The sequence below is a fragment of the Salvelinus fontinalis genome, unplaced genomic scaffold, assembly GCF_029448725.1.
Source record: "Salvelinus fontinalis isolate EN_2023a unplaced genomic scaffold, ASM2944872v1 scaffold_1558, whole genome shotgun sequence".
In the NCBI taxonomy this organism is placed as follows: Eukaryota; Metazoa; Chordata; class Actinopteri; order Salmoniformes; family Salmonidae; genus Salvelinus; species Salvelinus fontinalis.
This window is the reverse complement of record NW_026601767.1, coordinates 1-21827: the sequence shown is the minus strand read 5'-3', so window position 1 is coordinate 21827 and position 21827 is coordinate 1. Positions and strand designations below refer to the sequence as shown.

The window sequence follows — 21827 nt, the reverse complement described above, 5'->3', positions numbered from 1 at the left end:
ATCACCCTGTTAGTAGAAGCTGTCCTCATCAACCTGTCCTCATCAACCTGTTAGGAGAAGCTGTCCTCATCAACCTGTTAGTAGAAGCTGTCCTCATCAACCTGTTAGGAGAAGCTGTCCTCATCAACCTGTTAGTAGAAGCTGTCCTCATCAACCTGTTAGTAGAAGCTGTCCTCATCACCCTGTCCTCATCACCCTGTTAGTAGAAGCTGTCCTCATCACCCTGTTAGTAGAAGCTGTCCTCATCACCCTGTTAGTAGAAGCTGTCCTCATCACCCTGTTAGGGGACGCTGTCCTCATCAACCTGTTAGTAGAAGCTGTCCTCATCAACCTGTTAGCTGTCCTCATCACCCTGTTAGGGGACGCTGTCCTCATCACCCTGTTAGGGGACGCTGTCCTCATCACCCTGTTAGTAGAAGCTGTCCTCATCAACCTGTTAGCTGTCCTCATCACCCTGTTAGGGGACGCTGTCCTCATCACCCTGTTAGGGGACGCTGTCCTCATCAACCTGTTAGGGGACGCTGTCCTCATCAACCTGTTAGGGGACGCTGTCCTCATCAACCTGTTAGTAGAAGCTGTCCTCATCAACCTGTTAGTAGAAGCTGTCCTCATCAACCTGTTAGTAGAAGCTGTCCTCATCAACCTGTTAGTAGAAGCTGTCCTCATCAACCTGTTAGTAGAAGCTGTCCTCAACCTGTTAGTAGAAGCTGTCATCAACCTGTTAGTAGAAGCTGTCCTCATCACCCTGTTAGTAGAAGCTGTCCTCATTAACCTGTTAGTAGAAGCTGTCCTCATCACCCTGTTAGTAGAAGCTGTCCTCATCACCCTGTTAGTAGAAGCTGTCCTCATCACCCTGTTAGGAGAAGCTGTCCTCATCACCCTGTTAGTAGAAGCTGTCCTCATCAACCTGTCCTCATCAACCTGTTAGTAGAAGCTGTCCTCATCACCCTGTTAGGAGAAGCTGTCCTCATCACCCTGTTAGTAGAAGCTGTCCTCATCAACCTGTTAGTAGAAGCTGTCCTCATCACCCTGTTAGTAGAAGCTGTCCTCATCAACCTGTTAGTAGAAGCTGTCCTCATCACCCTGTTAGTAGAAGCTGTCCTCATCACCCTGTTAGTAGAAGCTGTCCTCATCAACCTGTTAGTAGAAGCTGTCCTCATTAACCTGTTAGTAGAAGCTGTCCTCATCAACCTGTTAGTAGAAGCTGTCCTCATTAACCTGTTAGTAGAAGCTGTCCTCATCAACCTGTTAGTAGAAGCTGTCCTCATCAACCTGTTAGTAGAAGCTGTCCTCATTAACCTGTTAGTAGAAGCTGTCCTCATTAACCTGTTAGTAGAAGCTGTCCTCATCAACCTGTTAGTAGAAGCTGTCCTCAACCTGTTAGTAGAAGCTGTCCTCAACGTGTTAGTAGAATCTGTCCTCATCAACCTGTTAGTAGAAGCTGTCCTCATTAACCTGTTAGTAGAAGCTGTCCTCATCAACCTGTTAGTAGAAGCTGTCCTCATCAACCTGTCCTCATCACCCTGTTAGTAGAAGCTGTCCTCATCAACCTGTCCTCATCACCCTGTTAGTAGAAGCTGCCCTCATTAACCTGTTAGTAGAAGCTGTCCTCATCACCCTGTTAGTAGAAGCTGTCCTCATCAACCTGTCCTCATCACCCTGTTAGTAGAAGCTGTCCTCATCACCCTGTTAGTAGAAGCTGTCCTCATCACCCTGTTAGTAGAAGCTGTCCTCATCAACCTGTTAGTAGAAGCTGTCCTCATCAACCTGTTAGTAGAAGCTGTCCTCATCAACCTGTTAGTAGAAGCTGTCCTCATCAACCTGTTAGTAGAAGCTGTCCTCATCACCCTGTTAGGAGAAGCTGTCCTCATTAACCTGTTAGTAGAAGCTGTCCTCATCACCCTGTTAGTAGAAGCTGTCCTCATCACCCTGTTAGTAGAAGCTGTCCTCATTAACCTGTTAGTAGAAGCTGTCCTCATCACCCTGTTAGTAGAAGCTGTCCTCATCACCCTGTTAGTAGAAGCTGTCCCACCCTGTTAGTAGAAGCTGTCCTCATCACCCTGTTAGGAGAAGCTGTCCTCATCACCCTGTTAGGAGAAGCTGTCCTCATCACCCTGTTAGGAGAAGCTGTCCTCATCACCCTGTTAGGAGAAGCTGTCCTCATCACCCTGTTAGTAGAAGCTGTCCTCATCACCCTGTTAGTAGAAGCTGTCCTCATCACCCTGTTAGTAGAAGCTGTCCTCATCACCCTGTTAGTAGAAGCTGTCCTCATCACCCTGTTAGTAGAAGCTGTCCTCATCACCCTGTTAGTAGAAGCTGTCCTCATCACCCTGTTAGGAGAAGCTGTCCTCATCACCCTGTTAGTAGAAGCTGTCCTCATCAACCTGTCCTCATCAACCTGTTAGTAGAAGCTGTCCTCATCACCCTGTTAGGAGAAGTTGTCCTCATCACCCTGTTAGTAGAAGCTGTCCTCATCAACCTGTTAGTAGAAGCTGTCCTCATCACCCTGTTAGTAGAAGCTGTCCTCATCAACCTGTTAGTAGAAGCTGTCCTCATCACCCTGTCCTCATAACCCTGTTAGTAGAAGCTGTCCTCATCAACCTGTCCTCATCACCCTGTTAGTAGAAGCTGTCCTCATCACCCTGTTAGTAGAAGCTGTCCTCATCACCCTGTTAGTAGAAGCTGTCCTCATCACCCTGTTAGTAGAAGCTGTCCTCATTAACCTGTTAGTAGAAGCTGTCCTCATCAACCTGTTAGTAGAAACTGTCCTCATCACCCTGTCCTCATCACCCTGTTAGTAGAAGCTGTCCTCATCACCCTGTTAGTAGAAGCTGTCCTCATCACCCTGTTAGTAGAAGCTGTCCTCATCACCCTGTTAGGAGACGCTGTCCTCATCAACCTGTTAGTAGAAGCTGTCCTCATCAACCTGTTAGCTGTCCTCATCACCCTGTTAGGGGACGCTGTCCTCATCACCCTGTTAGGGGACGCTGTCCTCATCACCCTGTTAGTAGAAGCTGTCCTCATCAACCTGTTAGCTGTCCTCATCACCCTGTTAGGGGACGCTGTCCTCATCAACCTGTTAGGGGACGCTGTCCTCATCAACCTGTTAGTAGAAGCTGTCCTCATCACCCTGTTAGTAGAAGCTGTCCTCATCAACCTGTTAGTAGAAGCTGTCCTCATCAACCTGTTAGTAGAAGCTGTCCTCATCACCCTGTTAGTAGAAGCTGTCCTCATCACCCTGTTAGTAGAAGCTGTCCTCATCACCCTGTTAGTAGAAGCTGTCCTCATTAACCTGTTAGTAGAAGCTGTCCTCATCACCCTGTTAGTAGAAGCTGTCCTCATCACCCTGTTAGTAGAAGCTGTCCTCATCACCCTGTTAGTAGAAGCTGTCCTCATCACCCTGTTAGTAGAAGCTGTCCTCATCACCCTGTTAGTAGAAGCTGTCCTCATCACCCTGTTAGTAGAAGCTGTCCTCATCACCCTGTTAGTAGAAGCTGTCCTCATCACCCTGTTAGGAGAAGCTGTCCTCATCACCCTGTTAGTAGAAGCTGTCCTCATCAACCTGTCCTCATCAACCTGTTAGTAGAAGCTGTCCTCATCACCCTGTTAGGAGAAGCTGTCCTCATCACCCTGTTAGTAGAAGCTGTCCTCATCACCCTGTTAGTAGAAGCTGTCCTCATCACCCTGTTAGGAGAAGCTGTCCTCATCACCCTGTTAGTAGAAGCTGTCCTCATCAACCTGTCCTCATCAACCTGTTAGTAGAAGCTGTCCTCATCACCCTGTTAGGAGAAGCTGTCCTCATCACCCTGTTAGTAGAAGCTGTCCTCATCAACCTGTTAGTAGAAGCTGTCCTCATCACCCTGTTAGTAGAAGCTGTCCTCATCAACCTGTTAGTAGAAGCTGTCCTCATCACCCTGTCCTCATAACCCTGTTAGTAGAAGCTGTCCTCATCAACCTGTCCTCATCACCCTGTTAGTAGAAGCTGTCCTCATCACCCTGTTAGTAGAAGCTGTCCTCATCACCCTGTTAGTAGAAGCTGTCCTCATCACCCTGTTAGTAGAAGCTGTCCTCATAACCCTGTTAGTAGAAGCTGTCCTCATCACCCTGTTAGTAGAAGCTGTCCTCATCACCCTGTTAGTAGAAGCTGTCCTCATCACCCTGTTAGTAGAAGCTGTCCTCATCACCCTGTTAGTAGAAGCTGTCCTCATCACCCTGTTAGTAGAAGCTGTCCTCATCACCCTGTTAGTAGAAGCTGTCCTCATCACCCTGTTAGTAGAAGCTGTCCTCATCACCCTGTTAGGAGAAGCTGTCCTCATCACCCTGTTAGTAGAAGCTGTCCTCATCAACCTGTCCTCATCAACCTGTTAGTAGAAGCTGTCCTCATCACCCTGTTAGGAGAAGCTGTCCTCATCACCCTGTTATTAGAAGCTGTCCTCATCAACCTGTTAGTAGAAGCTGTCCTCATCACCCTGTTAGTAGAAGCTGTCCTCATCAACCTGTTAGTAGAAGCTGTCCTCATCACCCTGTCCTCATAACCCTGTTAGTAGAAGCTGTCCTCATCAACCTGTCCTCATCACCCTGTTAGTAGAAGCTGTCCTCATCACCCTGTTAGTAGAAGCTGTCCTCATCACCCTGTTAGTAGAAGCTGTCCTCATCACCCTGTTAGTAGAAGCTGTCCTCATTAACCTGTTAGTAGAAGCTGTCCTCATCAACCTGTTAGTAGAAGCTGTCCTCATCACCCTGTCCTCATCACCCTGTTAGTAGAAGCTGTCCTCATCACCCTGTTAGTAGAAGCTGTCCTCATCACCCTGTTAGTAGAAGCTGTCCTCATCACCCTGTTAGGGGACGCTGTCCTCATCAACCTGTTAGTAGAAGCTGTCCTCATCAACCTGTTAGCTGTCCTCATCACCCTGTTAGGGGACGCTGTCCTCATCACCCTGTTAGGGGACGCTGTCCTCATCACCCTGTTAGTAGAAGCTGTCCTCATCAACCTGTTAGCTGTCCTCATCACCCTGTTAGGGGACGCTGTCCTCATCAACCTGTTAGGGGACGCTGTCCTCAACCTGTTAGTAGAAGCTGTCCTCATCACCCTGTTAGTAGAAGCTGTCCTCATCAACCTGTTAGTAGAAGCTGTCCTCATCACCCTGTTAGTAGAAGCTGTCCTCATCACCCTGTTAGTAGAAGCTGTCCTCATCACCCTGTTAGTAGAAGCTGTCCTCATCACCCTGTTAGTAGAAGCTGTCCTCATTAACCTGTTAGTAGAAGCTGTCCTCATCACCCTGTTAGTAGAAGCTGTCCTCATCACCCTGTTAGTAGAAGCTGTCCTCATCACCCTGTTAGTAGAAGCTGTCCTCATCACCCTGTTAGTAGAAGCTGTCCTCATCACCCTGTTAGGAGAAGCTGTCCTCATCACCCTGTTAGGAGAAGCTGTCCTCATCACCCTGTTAGGAGAAGCTGTCCTCATCACCCTGTTAGTAGAAGCTGTCCTCATTAACCTGTTAGTAGAAGCTGTCCTCATCACCCTGTTAGTAGAAGCTGTCCTCATCACCCTGTTAGTAGAAGCTGTCCTCATCACCCTGTTAGTAGAAGCTGTCCTCATCACCCTGTTAGGAGAAGCTGTCCTCATCACCCTGTTAGGAGAAGCTGTCCTCATCACCCTGTTAGTAGAAGCTGTCCTCATCACCCTGTTAGTAGAAGCTGTCCTCATCACCCTGTTAGTAGAAGCTGTCCTCATCACCCTGTTAGTAGAAGCTGTCCTCATCACCCTGTTAGTAGAAGCTGTCCTCATCACCCTGTTAGTAGAAGCTGTCCTCATCACCCTGTTAGGGGAAGCTGTCCTCATCACCCTGTTAGTAGAAGCTGTCCTCATCAACCTGTCCTCATCAACCTGTTAGTAGAAGCTGTCCTCATCACCCTGTTAGGAGAAGCTGTCCTCATCACCCTGTTAGTAGAAGCTGTCCTCATCAACCTGTTAGTAGAAGCTGTCCTCATCACCCTGTTAGTAGAAGCTGTCCTCATCAACCTGTTAGTAGAAGCTGTCCTCATCACCCTGTTAGTAGAAGCTGTCCTCATCACCCTGTTAGTAGAAGCTGTCCTCATCAACCTGTTAGTAGAAGCTGTCCTCATTAACCTGTTAGTAGAAGCTGTCCTCATCACCCTGTTAGTAGAAGCTGTCCTCATTAACCTGTTAGTAGAAGCTGTCCTCATCAACCTGTTAGTAGAAGCTGTCCTCATCAACCTGTTAGTAGAAGCTGTCCTCATTAACCTGTTAGTAGAAGCTGTCCTCATCAACCTGTTAGTAGAAGCTGTCCTCAACCTGTTAGTAGAAGCTGTCCTCAACCTGTTAGTAGAAGCTGTCCTCAACCTGTTAGTAGAAGCTGTCCTCATCAACCTGTTAGTAGAAGCTGTCCTCATTAACCTGTTAGTAGAAGCTGTCCTCATCAACCTGTTAGTAGAAGCTGTCCTCATCACCCTGTTAGTAGAAGCTGTCCTCATCAACCTGTCCTCATCACCCTGTTAGTAGAAGCTGCCCTCATTAACCTGTTAGTAGAAGCTGTCCTCATCACCCTGTTAGTAGAAGCTGTCCTCATCAACCTGTCCTCATCACCCTGTTAGTAGAAGCTGTCCTCATCACCCTGTTAGTAGAAGCTGTCCTCATCACCCTGTTAGTAGAAGCTGTCCTCATCAACCTGTTAGTAGAAGCTGTCCTCATCAACCTGTTAGTAGAAGCTGTCCTCATCAACCTGTTAGGAGAAGCTGTCCTCATCACCCTGTTAGGAGAAGCTGTCCTCATTAACCTGTTAGTAGAAGCTGTCCTCATCACCCTGTTAGTAGAAGCTGTCCTCATCACCCTGTTAGTAGAAGCTGTCCTCATTAACCTGTTAGTAGAAGCTGTCCTCATCACCCTGTTAGTAGAAGCTGTCCTCATCACCCTGTTAGTAGAAGCTGTCCTCATCACCCTGTTAGTAGAAGCTCTCCTCATCACCCTGTTAGGAGAAGCTCTCCTCATCACCCTGTTAGGAGAAGCTGTCCTCATCACCCTGTTAGTAGAAGCTGTCCTCATCACCCTGTTAGTAGAAGCTGTCCTCATCACCCTGTTAGTAGAAGCTGTCCTCATCACCCTGTTAGTAGAAGCTGTCCTCATCACCCTGTTAGTAGAAGCTGTCCTCATCACCCTGTTAGTAGAAGCTGTCCTCATCACCCTGTTAGTAGAAGCTGTCCTCATCACCCTGTTAGTAGAAGCTGTCCTCATCACCCTGTTAGTAGAAGCTGTCCTCATCACCCTGTTAGTAGAAGCTGTCCTCATCACCCTGTTAGTAGAAGCTGTCCTCATCACCCTGTTAGTAGAAGCTGTCCTCATCAACCTGTCCTCATCAACCTGTTAGTAGAAGCTGTCCTCATCACCCTGTTAGGAGAAGCTGTCCTCATCACCCTGTTAGTAGAAGCTGTCCTCATCAACCTGTTAGTAGAAGCTGTCCTCATCACCCTGTTAGTAGAAGCTCTCCTCATCACCCTGTTAGTAGAAGCTGTCCTCATCAACCTGTCCTCATCAACCTGTTAGGAGAAGCTGTCCTCATCAACCTGTTAGTAGAAGCTGTCCTCATCAACCTGTTAGTAGAAGCTGTCCTCATCAACCTGTCCTCATCAACCTGTTAGGAGAAGCTGTCCTCATCAACCTGTTAGTAGAAGCTGTCCTCATCAACCTGTTAGTAGAAGCTGTCCTCATCACCCTGTCCTCATCACCCTGTTAGTAGAAGCTGTCCTCATCACCCTGTTAGTAGAAGCTGTCCTCATCACCCTGTTAGTAGAAGCTGTCCTCATCACCCTGTTAGGGGACGCTGTCCTCATCAACCTGTTAGTAGAAGCTGTCCTCATCAACCTGTTTGCTGTCCTCATCACCCTGTTAGGGGACGCTGTCCTCATCACCCTGTTAGGGGACGCTGTCCTCATCACCCTGTTAGTAGAAGCTGTCCTCATCAACCTGTTAGCTGTCCTCATCACCCTGTTAGGGGACGCTGTCCTCATCACCCTGTTAGGGGACGCTTTCCTCATCAACCTGTTAGGGGACGCTGTCCTCATCAACCTGTTAGGGGACGCTGTCCTCATCAACCTGTTAGTAGAAGCTGTCCTCATCACCCTGTTAGTAGAAGCTGTCCTCATCAACCTGTTAGTAGAAGCTGTCCTCATCACCCTGTTAGTAGAAGCTGTCCTCATCACCCTGTTAGTAGAAGCTGTCCTCATCACCCTGTTAGTAGAAGCTGTCCTCATTAACCTGTTAGTAGAAGCTGTCCTCATCACCCTGTTAGTAGAAGCTGTCCTCATCACCCTGTTAGTAGAAGCTGTCCTCATCACCCTGTTAGTAGAAGCTGTCCTCATCACCCTGTTAGGAGAAGCTGTCCTCATCACCCTGTTAGGAGAAGCTGTCCTCATCACCCTGTTAGGAGAAGCTGTCCTCATCACCCTGTTAGGAGAAGCTGTCCTCATCACCCTGTTAGTAGAAGCTGTCCTCATCACCCTGTTAGTAGAAGCTGTCCTCATAACCCTGTTTGTAGAAGCTGTCCTCATCACCCTGTTAGTAGAAGCTGTCCTCATCACCCTGTTAGGAGAAGCTGTCCTCATCACCCTGTTAGTAGAAGCTGTCCTCATCAACCTGTCCTCATCAACCTGTTAGTAGAAGCTGTCCTCATCACCCTGTTAGGAGAAGCTGTCCTCATCACCCTGTTAGGAGAAGCTGTCCTCATCACCCTGTTAGTAGAAGCTGTCCTCATCAACCTGTTAGTAGAAGCTGTCCTCATCAACCTGTTAGTAGAAGCTGTCCTCATCACCCTGTTAGTAGAAGCTGTCCTCATCACCCTGTTAGTAGAAGCTGTCCTCATCACCCTGTTAGTAGAAGCTGTCCTCATCAACCTGTTAGTAGAAGCTGTCCTCATTAACCTGTTAGTAGAAGCTGTCCTCATCAACCTGTTAGTAGAAGCTGTCCTCATTAACCTGTTAGTAGAAGCTGTCCTCATCAACCTGTTAGTAGAAGCTGTCCTCATCAACCTGTTAGTAGAAGCTGTCCTCATTAACCTGTTAGTAGAAGCTGTCCTCATCAACCTGTTAGTAGAAGCTGTCCTCAACCTGTTAGTAGAAGCTGTCCTCAACCTGTTAGTAGAAGCTGTCCTCATCAACCTGTTAGTAGAAGCTGTCCTCATTAACCCTTTAGTAGAAGCTGTCCTCATCAACCTGTTAGTAGAAGCTGTCCTCATCAACCTGTCCTCATCACCCTGTTAGTAGAAGCTGTCCTCATCAACCTGTCCTCATCACCCTGTTAGTAGAAGCTGCCCTCATTAACCTGTTAGTAGAAGCTGTCCTCATCACCCTGTTAGTAGAAGCTGTCCTCATCAACCTGTCCTCATCACCCTGTTAGTAGAAGCTGTCCTCATCACCCTGTTAGTAGAAGCTGTCCTCATCACCCTGTTAGTAGAAGCTGTCCTCATCAACCTGTTAGTAGAAGCTGTCCTCATCAACCTGTTAGTAGAAGCTGTCCTCATCAACCTGTTAGTAGAAGCTGTCCTCATCAACCTGTTAGGAGAAGCTGTCCTCATCACCCTGTTAGGAGAAGCTGTCCTCATTAACCTGTTAGTAGAAGCTGTCCTCATCACCCTGTTAGTAGAAGCTGTCCTCATCACCCTGTTAGTAGAAGCTGTCCTCATTAACCTGTTAGTAGAAGCTGTCCTCATCACCCTGTTAGTAGAAGCTGTCCTCATCACCCTGTTAGTAGAAGCTGTCCTCATCACCCTGTTAGTAGAAGCTGTCCTCATCACCCTGTTAGGAGAAGCTGTCCTCATCACCCTGTTAGGAGAAGCTGTCCTCATCACCCTGTTAGGAGAAGCTGTCCTCATCACCCTGTTAGTAGAAGCTGTCCTCATCACCCTGTTAGTAGAAGCTGTCCTCATCACCCTGTTAGTAGAAGCTGTCCTCATCACCCTGTTAGTAGAAGCTGTCCTCATCACCCTGTTAGTAGAAGCTGTCCTCATCACCCTGTTAGTAGAAGCTGTCCTCATCACCCTGTTAGTAGAAGCTGTCCTCATCACCCTGTTAGTAGAAGCTGTCCTCATCACCCTGTTAGTAGAAGCTGTCCTCATCACCCTGTTAGTAGAAGCTGTCCTCATCACCCTGTTAGTAGAAGCTGTCCTCATCACCCTGTTAGTAGAAGCTGTCCTCATCACCCTGTTAGTAGAAGCTGTCCTCATCACCCTGTTAGTAGAAGCTGTCCTCATCAACCTGTCCTCATCAACCTGTTAGGAGAAGCTGTCCTCATCACCCTGTTAGTAGAAGCTGTCCTCATCACCCTGTTAGTAGAAGCTGTCCTCATCACCCTGTTAGTAGAAGCTGTCCTCATCAACCTGTTAGTAGAAGCTGTCCTCATCACCCTGTTAGTAGAAGCTGTCCTCATCACCCTGTTAGTAGAAGCTGTCCTCATCAACCTGTTAGTAGAAGCTGTCCTCATTAACCTGTTAGTAGAAGCTGTCCTCATCAACCTGTTAGTAGAAGCTGTCCTCATTAACCTGTTAGTAGAAGCTGTCCTCATCAACCTGTTAGTAGAAGCTGTCCTCATCAACCTGTTAGTAGAAGCTGTCCTCATTAACCTGTTAGTAGAAGCTGTCCTCATCAACCTGTTAGTAGCAGCTGTCCTCAACCTGTTAGTAGAAGCTGTCCTCAACCTGTTAGTAGAAGCTGTCCTCATCAACCTGTTAGTAGAAGCTGTCCTCATTAACCTGTTAGTAGAAGCTGTCCTCATCAACCTGTTAGTAGAAGCTGTCCTCATCAACCTGTCCTCATCACCCTGTTAGTAGAAGCTGTCCTCATCAACCTGTCCTCATCACCCTGTTAGTAGAAGCTGTCCTCATTAACCTGTTATTAGAAGCTGTCCTCATCACCCTGTTAGTAGAAGCTGTCCTCATCAACCTGTCCTCATCACCCTGTTAGTAGAAGCTGTCCTCATCACCCTGTTAGTCGAAGCTGTCCTCATCACCCTGTTAGTAGAAGCTGTCCTCATTAACCTGTTAGTAGAAGCTGTCCTCATCACCCTGTTAGTAGAAGCTGTCCTCATCACCCTGTTAGTAGAAGCTGTCCTCATCACCCTGTTAGTAGAAGCTGTCCTCATCACCCTGTTAGGAGAAGCTGTCCTCATCACCCTGTTAGGAGAAGCTGTCCTCATCACCCTGTTAGGAGAAGCTGTCCTCATCACCCTGTTAGTAGAAGCTGTCCTCATCACCCTGTTAGTAGAAGCTGTCCTCATCACCCTGTTAGTAGAAGCTGTCCTCATCACCCTGTTAGTAGAAGCTGTCCTCATCACCCTGTTAGTAGAAGCTGTCCTCATCACCCTGTTAGGAGAAGCTGTCCTTATCACCCTGTTAGTAGAAGCTGTCCTCATCAACCTGTCCTCATCAACCTGTTAGTAGAAGCTGTCCTCATCACCCTGTTAGGAGAAGCTGTCCTCATCACCCTGTTAGTAGAAGCTGTCCTCATCAACCTGTTAGTAGAAGCTGTCCTCATCACCCTGTTAGTAGAAGCTGTCCTCATCAACCTGTTAGTAGAAGCTGTCCTCATCACCCTGTTAGTAGAAGCTGTCCTCATCACCCTGTTAGTAGAAGCTGTCCTCATCAACCTGTTAGTAGAAGCTGTCCTCATTAACCTGTTAGTAGAAGCTGTCCTCATCAACCTGTTAGTAGAAGCTGTCCTCATTAACCTGTTAGTAGAAGCTGTCCTCATCAACCTGTTAGTAGAAGCTGTCCTCATCAACCTGTTAGTAGAAGCTGTCCTCATTAACCTGTTAGTAGAAGCTGTCCTCATCAACCTGTTAGTAGAAGCTGTCCTCAACCTGTTAGTAGAAGCTGTCCTCAACCTGTTAGTAGAAGCTGTCCTCATCAACCTGTTAGTAGAAGCTGTCCTCATTAACCTGTTAGTAGAAGCTGTCCTCATCAACCTGTCCTCATCACCCTGTTAGTAGAAGCTGTCCTCATCAACCTGTCCTCATCACCCTGTTAGTAGAAGCTGTCCTCATTAACCTGTTAGTAGAAGCTGTCCTCATCACCCTGTTAGTAGAAGCTGTCCTCAACCTGTTAGTAGAAGCTGTCCTCAACCTGTTAGTAGAAGCTGTCCTCATCAACCTGTTAGTAGAAGCTGTCCTCATTAACCTGTTAGTAGAAGCTGTCCTCATCAACCTGTTAGTAGAAGCTGTCCTCATCAACCTGTCCTCATCACCCTGTTAGTAGAAGCTGTCCTCATCAACCTGTCCTCATCACCCTGTTAGTAGAAGCTGTCCTCATTAACCTGTTAGTAGAAGCTGTCCTCATCACCCTGTTAGTAGAAGCTGTCCTCATCAACCTGTCCTCATCACCCTGTTAGTAGAAGCTGTCCTCATCAACCTGTTAGTAGAAGCTGTCCTCATTAACCTGTTAGTAGAAGCTGTCCTCATCAACCTGTTAGTAGAAGCTGTCCTCATCAACCTGTTAGTAGAAGCTGTCCTCATTAACCTGTTAGTAGAAGCTGTCCTCATCAACCTGTTAGTAGAAGCTGTCCTCAACCTGTTAGTAGAAGCTGTCCTCAACCTGTTAGTAGAAGCTGTCCTCAACCTGTTAGTAGAAGCTGTCCTCATCAACCTGTTAGTAGAAGCTGTCCTCATTAACCTGTTAGTAGAAGCTGTCCTCATCAACCTGTTAGTAGAAGCTGTCCTCATCAACCTGTCCTCATCACCCTGTTAGTAGAAGCTGTCCTCATCAACCTGTCCTCATCACCCTGTTAGTAGAAGCTGTCCTCATTAACCTGTTAGTAGAAGCTGTCCTCATCACCCTGTTAGTAGAAGCTGTCCTCATCACCCTGTTAGTAGAAGCTGTCCTCATCACCCTGTTAGTAGAAGCTGTCCTCATCAACCTGTTAGTAGAAGCTGTCCTCATCACCCTGTTAGTAGAAGCTGTCCTCATCACCCTGTTAGTAGAAGCTGTCCTCATCAACCTGTTAGTAGAAGCTGTCCTCATTAACCTGTTAGTAGAAGCTGTCCTCATCAACCTGTTAGTAGAAGCTGTCCTCATTAACCTGTTAGTAGAAGCTGTCCTCATCAACCTGTTAGTAGAAGCTGTCCTCATCAACCTGTTAGTAGAAGCTGTCCTCATTAACCTGTTAGTAGAAGCTGTCCTCATCAACCTGTTAGTAGAAGCTGTCCTCAACCTGTTAGTAGAAGCTGTCCTCAACCTGTTAGTAGAAGCTGTCCTCATCAACCTGTTAGTAGAAGCTGTCCTCATTAACCTGTTAGTAGAAGCTGTCCTCATCAACCTGTTAGTAGAAGCTGTCCTCATCAACCTGTCCTCATCACCCTGTTAGTAGAAGCTGTCCTCATCAACCTGTCCTCATCACCCTGTTAGTAGAAGCTGTCCTCATTAACCTGTTATTAGAAGCTGTCCTCATCACCCTGTTAGTAGAAGCTGTCCTCATCAACCTGTCCTCATCACCCTGTTAGTAGAAGCTGTCCTCATCACCCTGTTAGTCGAAGCTGTCCTCATCACCCTGTTAGTAGAAGCTGTCCTCATTAACCTGTTAGTAGAAGCTGTCCTCATCACCCTGTTAGTAGAAGCTGTCCTCATCACCCTGTTAGTAGAAGCTGTCCTCATCACCCTGTTAGTAGAAGCTGTCCTCATCACCCTGTTAGGAGAAGCTGTCCTCATCACCCTGTTAGGAGAAGCTGTCCTCATCACCCTGTTAGGAGAAGCTGTCCTCATCACCCTGTTAGTAGAAGCTGTCCTCATCACCCTGTTAGTAGAAGCTGTCCTCATCACCCTGTTAGTAGAAGCTGTCCTCATCACCCTGTTAGTAGAAGCTGTCCTCATCACCCTGTTAGTAGAAGCTGTCCTCATCACCCTGTTAGGAGAAGCTGTCCTCATCACCCTGTTAGTAGAAGCTGTCCTCATCAACCTGTCCTCATCAACCTGTTAGTAGAAGCTGTCCTCATCACCCTGTTAGGAGAAGCTGTCCTCATCACCCTGTTAGTAGAAGCTGTCCTCATCAACCTGTTAGTAGAAGCTGTCCTCATCACCCTGTTAGTAGAAGCTGTCCTCATCAACCTGTTAGTAGAAGCTGTCCTCATCACCCTGTTAGTAGAAGCTGTCCTCATCACCCTGTTAGTAGAAGCTGTCCTCATCAACCTGTTAGTAGAAGCTGTCCTCATTAACCTGTTAGTAGAAGCTGTCCTCATCAACCTGTTAGTAGAAGCTGTCCTCATTAACCTGTTAGTAGAAGCTGTCCTCATCAACCTGTTAGTAGAAGCTGTCCTCATCAACCTGTTAGTAGAAGCTGTCCTCATTAACCTGTTAGTAGAAGCTGTCCTCATCAACCTGTTAGTAGAAGCTGTCCTCAACCTGTTAGTAGAAGCTGTCCTCAACCTGTTAGTAGAAGCTGTCCTCATCAACCTGTTAGTAGAAGCTGTCCTCATTAACCTGTTAGTAGAAGCTGTCCTCATCAACCTGTCCTCATCACCCTGTTAGTAGAAGCTGTCCTCATCAACCTGTCCTCATCACCCTGTTAGTAGAAGCTGTCCTCATTAACCTGTTAGTAGAAGCTGTCCTCATCACCCTGTTAGTAGAAGCTGTCCTCAACCTGTTAGTAGAAGCTGTCCTCAACCTGTTAGTAGAAGCTGTCCTCATCAACCTGTTAGTAGAAGCTGTCCTCATTAACCTGTTAGTAGAAGCTGTCCTCATCAACCTGTTAGTAGAAGCTGTCCTCATCAACCTGTCCTCATCACCCTGTTAGTAGAAGCTGTCCTCATCAACCTGTCCTCATCACCCTGTTAGTAGAAGCTGTCCTCATTAACCTGTTAGTAGAAGCTGTCCTCATCACCCTGTTAGTAGAAGCTGTCCTCATCACCCTGTTAGTAGAAGCTGTCCTCATCAACCTGTTAGTAGAAGCTGTCCTCATTAACCTGTTAGTAGAAGCTGTCCTCATCAACCTGTTAGTAGAAGCTGTCCTCATCAACCTGTTAGTAGAAGCTGTCCTCATTAACCTGTTAGTAGAAGCTGTCCTCATCAACCTGTTAGTAGAAGCTGTCCTCAACCTGTTAGTAGAAGCTGTCCTCAACCTGTTAGTAGAAGCTGTCCTCAACCTGTTAGTAGAAGCTGTCCTCATCAACCTGTTAGTAGAAGCTGTCCTCATTAACCTGTTAGTAGAAGCTGTCCTCATCAACCTGTTAGTAGAAGCTGTCCTCATCAACCTGTCCTCATCACCCTGTTAGTAGAAGCTGTCCTCATCAACCTGTCCTCATCACCCTGTTAGTAGAAGCTGTCCTCATTAACCTGTTAGTAGAAGCTGTCCTCATCACCCTGTTAGTAGAAGCTGTCCTCATCAACCTGTCCTCATCACCCTGTTAGTAGAAGCTGTCCTCATCACCCTGTTAGTAGAAGCTGTCCTCATCACCCTGTTAGTAGAAGCTGTCCTCATCAACCTGTTAGTAGAAGCTGTCCTCATCAACCTGTTAGTAGAAGCTGTCCTCATCAACCTGTTAGTAGAAGCTGTCCTCATCAACCTGTTAGTAGAAGCTGTCCTCATCAACCTGTTAGGAGAAGCTGTCCTCATCACCCTGTTAGGAGAAGCTGTCCTCATTAACCTGTTAGGAGAAGCTGTCCTCATCACCCTGTTAGGAGAAGCTGTCCTCATCACCCTGTTAGTAGAAGCTGTCCTCATCACCCTGTTAGGAGAAGCTGTCCTCATCAACCTGTTAGTAGAAGCTGTCCTCATCAACCTGTTAGTAGAAGCTGTCCTCATCACCCTGTCCTCATCACCCTGTTAGTAGAAGCTGTCCTCATCACCCTGTTAGTAGAAGCTGTCCTCATCACCCTGTTAGTAGAAGCTGTCCTCATCAACCTGTTAGTAGAAGCTGTCCTCATCACCCTGTTAGTAGAAGCTGTCCTCATCACCCTGTTAGTAGAAGCTGTCCTCATCAACCTGTTAGTAGAAGCTGTCCTCATCAACCTGTCCTCATCACCCTGTTAAAAGAAGCTGTCCTCATCACCCTGTTAGTAGAAGCTCTCCTCATCACCCTGTTAGTAGAAGCTGTCCTCATCAACCTGTCCTCATCAACCTGTTAGGAGAAGCTGTCCTCATCAACCTGTTAGTAGAAGCTGTCCTCATCAACCTGTTAGTAGAAGCTGTCCTCATCACCCTGTCCTCATCACCCTGTCCTCATCACCCTGTCCTCATCACCCTGTCCTCATCACCCTGTTAGTAGAAGCTGTCCTCATCAACCTGTTAGTAGAAGCTGTCCTCATCAACCTGTCCTCATCACCCTGTTAGGATAAGCTGTCCTCATCACCCTGTTAGTAGAAGCTGTCCTCATCAACCTGTCCTCATCACCCTGTTAGTAGAAGCTGTCCTCATCAACCTGTCCTCATCACCCTGTTAGTAGAAGCTGTCCTCATCAACCTGTTAGTAGAAGCTGTCCTCATCACCCTGTTAGTAGAAGCTGTCCTCATCAACCTGTCCTCATCACCCTGTTAGTAGAAGCTGTCCTCATCAACCTGTTAGTAGAAGCTGTCCTCATCAACCTGTTAGTAGAAGCTGTCCTCATCAACCTGTCCTCATCACCCTGTTAGTAGAAGCTGTCCTCATCAACCTGTTAGTAGAAGCTGTCCTCATCACCCTGTTAGTAGAAGCTGTCCTCATCACCCTGTTAGTAGAAGCTGTCCTCATCACCCTGTTAGTAGAAGCTGTCCTCATCACCCTGTTAGTAGAAGCTGTCCTCATCAACCTGTTAGTAGAAGCTGTCCTCATCACCCTGTTAGTAGAAGCTGTCCTCATCACCCTGTTAGTAGAAGCTGTCCTCATCACCCTGTTAGTAGAAGCTGTCCTCATCACCCTGTTAGTAGAAGCTGTCCTCATCACCCTGTTAGTAGAAGCTGTCCTCATCACCCTGTTAGCTGTCCTCATCACCCTGTTAGTAGAAGCTGTCCTCATCAACCTGTCCTCATCAACCTGTTAGTAGAAGCTGTCCTCATCACCCTGTTAGTAGAAGCTGTCCTCAACAACCCCCCCGTCCTGTCTCGTTGTCTGATCAGGCCTGTTTAACCCTATGTTGACCCCCCCGTTCTGTCTCGTTGTCTGATCAGGCCTGTTTAACCCTATGTTGACCCCCCCGTTCTGTCTCGTTGTCTGATCAGGCCTGTTTAACCCTATGTTGACCCCCCCGTCCTGTCCTCTGATCAGGCCTGTTTAACCCTATGTTGACCCCCCCCCCGTTCTGTCTCGTTGTCTGATCAGGCCTGTTTAACCCTATGTTGACCCCCCCCGTTCTGTCTCGTTGTCTGATCAGGCCTGTTTAAACCTATGCTGACCCCCCCCCCCCCAGTACCGTTGTCTGATCAGGCCTGTTTAACCCTATGTTGACCCCCCCCGTTCTGTCTCGTTGTCTGATCAGGCCTGTTTAAACCTATGCTGACCCCCCCCCCCCCCCCCCCCCCAGTACCGTTGTCTGATCAGGCCTGTTTAACCCTTTGTTGACCCCCCCCGTTCTGTCTCGTTGTCTGATCAGGCCTGTTTAACCCTATGTTGACCCCCCCCGTTCTGTCTCGTTGTCTGATCAGGCCTGTTTAAACCTATGCTGACCCCCCCCCCCCCCCCCCCCCCCCCCAGTACCGTTGTCTGATCAGGCCTGTTTAACCCTATGTTGACCCCCCTGTCCTGGTCTGTGTTTGACAGGAGACCTACACAGAGATATCAGGCATGCAGCGCTTTGGGGCCTTTTACATGGATTACCTCTACACAGTGGAGACCAGCAGCACCAAGGGTATCATTCCTCAGACCTCCACACACAGCCTCTCTCTCTCTCGCTCTCTCTGTCTCTGTCTTTGTCTCTCTCTGTCTCTCTCTGTCTCTCTCTCTGTCTCTCTCTCTCTCTCTCTCTCTGTCTCTCTCTCTGTCTCTCTGTCTGTCTCTCTCTCTCTCTGTCTCTCTCTCTCTCTCTCTCTCTCTGTCTCTCTCTCTCTCTCTCTCTCTGTCTCTCTCTCTGTCTCTGTCTCTCTCCCTCTGTCTCTCTCTCTGTCTGTCTCTCTCTCTCTCTCTCTCTCTCTGTCTCTCTGTCTGTCTCTCTCTCTGTCTCTCTCTCTGTCTCTCTCTCTGTCTGTCTCTCTCTCTCTCCGTCTCTCTCCCTCTCCCTCTGTCTCTCTCTCTCTCTCTCTGTCTCTCTCTCTCTCTGTCTCTCTCTCTCTCTCTCACCCATCCTCATCTGGAGGGGATCTGTCTCTGTGTTTAGTATGGTCTGACACATATTAATCTTTCTCTCTCTGTGAGGTTTGTTCCTCCTGTCCTCCTTGTATCTTACCTGTAGCTCCTCAGACAGTAAATACTCTCTGTGAAACAGCTAATTACATGTCACTCTGACTGACTGAGGCTTTCACATTCTTCTGATTCTTCTTCTCTCAGTGAAAGGACTGTTTATTCAGTCTAATAGATCTAATAGATAGAAAATATATTCTTTAAAAGTCAACCAAGTGATCTCACGTTAAACAGCAAGTTGGATTGGACATGATTGAGCTCTGAGCTCTGACTCAGTTCCATAACCTTCCATTTGGACAGGGTTGACCTCTGACTTCTGACTCGGCCGCTCCCTAACCCTCCATTTGGACAGGATTGACCTCTGACCTCTGACTCAGTTCCATAACCCTCCATTTGGACAGGATTGACCTCTGACCTCTGACTCAGTTCCATAACCCTCCATTTGGACAGGATTGACCTCTGACCTCTGACTCAGTTCCATAACCCTCCATTTGGACAGGATTGACCTCTGAGCTCTGACTCAGTTCCATAACCCTCCATTTGGACAGGATTGACCTCTGACTTCTGACTCGGCCGCTCCCTAACCCTCCATTTGGACAGGATTGAGCTCTGACTCGGCCGCTCCCTAACCCTCCATTTGGACAGGATTGACCTCTGACCTCTGACTCAGTTCCATAACCCTCCATTTGGACAGGATTGAGCTCTGAGCTCTGACTCAGTTCCATAACCCTCCATTTGGACAGGATTGACCTCTGACCTCTGACTCAGTTCCTTAACCCTCCGTTTGGACAGGATTGACCTCTGACCTCTGACTCAGTTCCCTAACCCTCCATTTGGACAGGATTGACCTCTGACCTCTGACTCAGTTCCATAACCCTCCATTTGGACAGGATTGACCTCTGACTCAGTTCCATAACCCTCCATTTGGACATGATTGACCTCTGACCTCTGACTCAGTTCCATAACCCTCCATTTGGACAGGATTGACCTCTGACCTCTGACTCAGTTCCATAACCCTCCATTTGGACAGGATTGACCTCTGAACTCTGACTCAGTTCTGACTCATCTGTTTTTGGATCAGTGGTTCTTTCGCCAGATTCCATGTTTGGTTCAGTTTCAGCTTTTTGCCAGATGTCGTCACACTATGGAAATCATGTTTTTTGACTCAGCGATGGCAAGTTGACCAGACCCTGCAAAAGCAGCCACCAAACCAATAATGCCAACCGTCGCCATGCTTTACAGTTGGCATGAGGTTCTTCTGTTCAAAGGCCGTGTTTAATGTTGCATGTGGGGACTCTATACCTCAGTAGAGAATGACGGTACGTGTACATGTAGAGACCGTATGTCCCAGAGGATCATGGGAATATATGTCCAGGTCATAGTAGTTGACTGTCTTAAATGACTGCCGCCCCATTAGCTCATTTAGTTGTATAAGGCCAAGCCTCTCTGGACAGCGCCACAGATACTGCATGTGTAGTCACTGACTGAAACAAAGCCAGGATACTATCTACTGATAACTGACTACGGTCACCCTGTCTAATGGCTGTTGGTTTATCGACCATGGTACTACTATAGATCTACAGAAGGTCACCCTGTCTAATGGCTGTTGGTTTATCGACCATGGTACTACTATAGATCTACAGAAGGTCATCCTGTCTAATGGCTGTTGGTTTATAGACCATGGTACTACTATAGACCTACAGAAGGTCACCCTGTCTAATGTTGGTTTATAGACCATGGTACTACTATAGATCTACAGAAGGTCACCCTGTCTAATGTTGGTTTATAGACCATGATACTACTATAGATCTACAGAAGGTCACCCTGTCTAATGTTGGTTTATAGACCATGATACTACTATAGACCTACAGAAGGTCACCCTGTCTAATGTTGGTTTATAGACCATGGTACTACTATAGATCTACAGAAGGTCACCCTGTCTAATGTTGGTTTATAGACCATGGTACTACTATAGACCTACAGAAGGTCACCCTGTCTAATGTTGGTTTATAGACCATGGTACTACTATAGACTGACAGGTCACCCTGTCTAATGTTGGTTTATAGACCATGATACTACTATAGATCTACAGAAGGTCACCCTGTCTAATGTTGGTTTATAGACCATGATACTACTATAGATCTACAGAAGGTCACCCTGTCTAATGTTGGTTTATAGACCATGATACTACTATAGACCTACAGAAGGTCACCCTGTCTAATGTTGGTTTATAGACCATGATATTACTATAGACCGACAGGTCACCCTGTCTAATGTTGGTTTATAGACCATGGTACTACTATAGACCTACAGAAGGTCACCCTGTCTAATGTTGGTTTATAGACCATGATACTACTATAGATCTACAGAAGGTCACCCTGTCTAATGTTGGTTTATAGACCATGATACTACTATAGACAGACAGGTCACCCTGTCTAATGTTGGTTTATAGACCATGGTACTACTATAGATCTACAGAAGGTCACCCTGTCTAATGTTGGTTTATAGACCATGATATTACTATAGACCTACAGAAGGTCACCCTGTCTAATGTTGGTTTATAGACCATGATACTACTATAGACAGACAGGTCACCCTGTCTAATGTTGGTTTATAGACCATGATACTACTATAGACCTACAGAAGGTCAACCTGTCTAATGTTGGTTTATAGACCATGATACTACTATAGATCTACAGAAGGTCACCCTGTCTAATGTTGGTTTATAGACCATGATACTACTATAGACCTACAGAAGGTCACCCTGTCTAATGTTGGTTTATAGACCATGATACTACTATAGACCTACAGAAGGTCACCCTGTCTAATGTTGGTTTATAGACCATGATACTACTATAGACCTACAGAAGGTCAACCTGTCTAATGTTGGTTTATAGACCATGATACTACTATAGATCTACAGAAGGTCACCCTGTCTAATGTTGGTTTATAGACCATGATACTACTATAGATCTACAGAAGGTCACCCTATCTAATGTTGGTTTATAGACCATGATACTACTATAGATCTACAGAAGGTCATCCTGCCTTTTTCTGTCTCGCTCTCTTTCCTCCTTTCATTTCTCTCTCAATCTCTCTAATCCCTCCCTCCCTTCTCGCTTTCTCTCTGTCTCTCTCTCTGTCTCTCTCTCCCTGTCTCTCTCTCTCTCTAATCCCTCCCTCCCTTCTCTCTCTCTCTGTCTCTCTCTCTCTGTCTCTCTCTCTCTGTCTCTCTCTCTGTCTCTCTCTCTCTGTCTCTCTCTCTCTCTCTCTCTCTCTCTCTCCCCTGTCTCTCTCTCTCTCTAATCCCTCCCTCCCTTCTCTCTCTCTCTGTCTCTCTCTCTCTCTCTGTCTCTCTCTCTCTCCCCCCTGTCTGTCTCTCTCTCTCTCTCTCTCTCCCCCCTGTCTCTCTCTCTCTCTCTCTAATCCCTCCCTCCCTTCTCTCTCTCTCTCTCTCTCTCTCTCTCTCTCTCTCTCTCTCTCTCTCTGTCTCTGTCTCTGTCTCTGTCTCTGTCTCTGTCTCTGTC

The 21827-nt window shown here is 47.2% G+C and overlaps 1 protein-coding gene across 1 annotated transcript in view; it reads left to right on the top strand.

Moving 5' to 3' along the window:
• LOC129849599 (intermembrane lipid transfer protein VPS13B-like) overlaps positions 1 to 21765 on the top strand; it is a 34798-nt gene extending 13033 nt beyond the window's left edge. The window contains exon 5 of the mRNA XM_055916412.1: positions 17725 to 21765. Coding sequence (XP_055772387.1) covers positions 17725 to 18297 — 573 coding nt within the window. The 3' untranslated portion in view covers positions 18298 to 21765. The remainder of the gene's footprint in view (positions 1 to 17724) is intronic.
• The last annotated feature ends 62 nt before the right edge of the window (positions 21766 to 21827 follow it).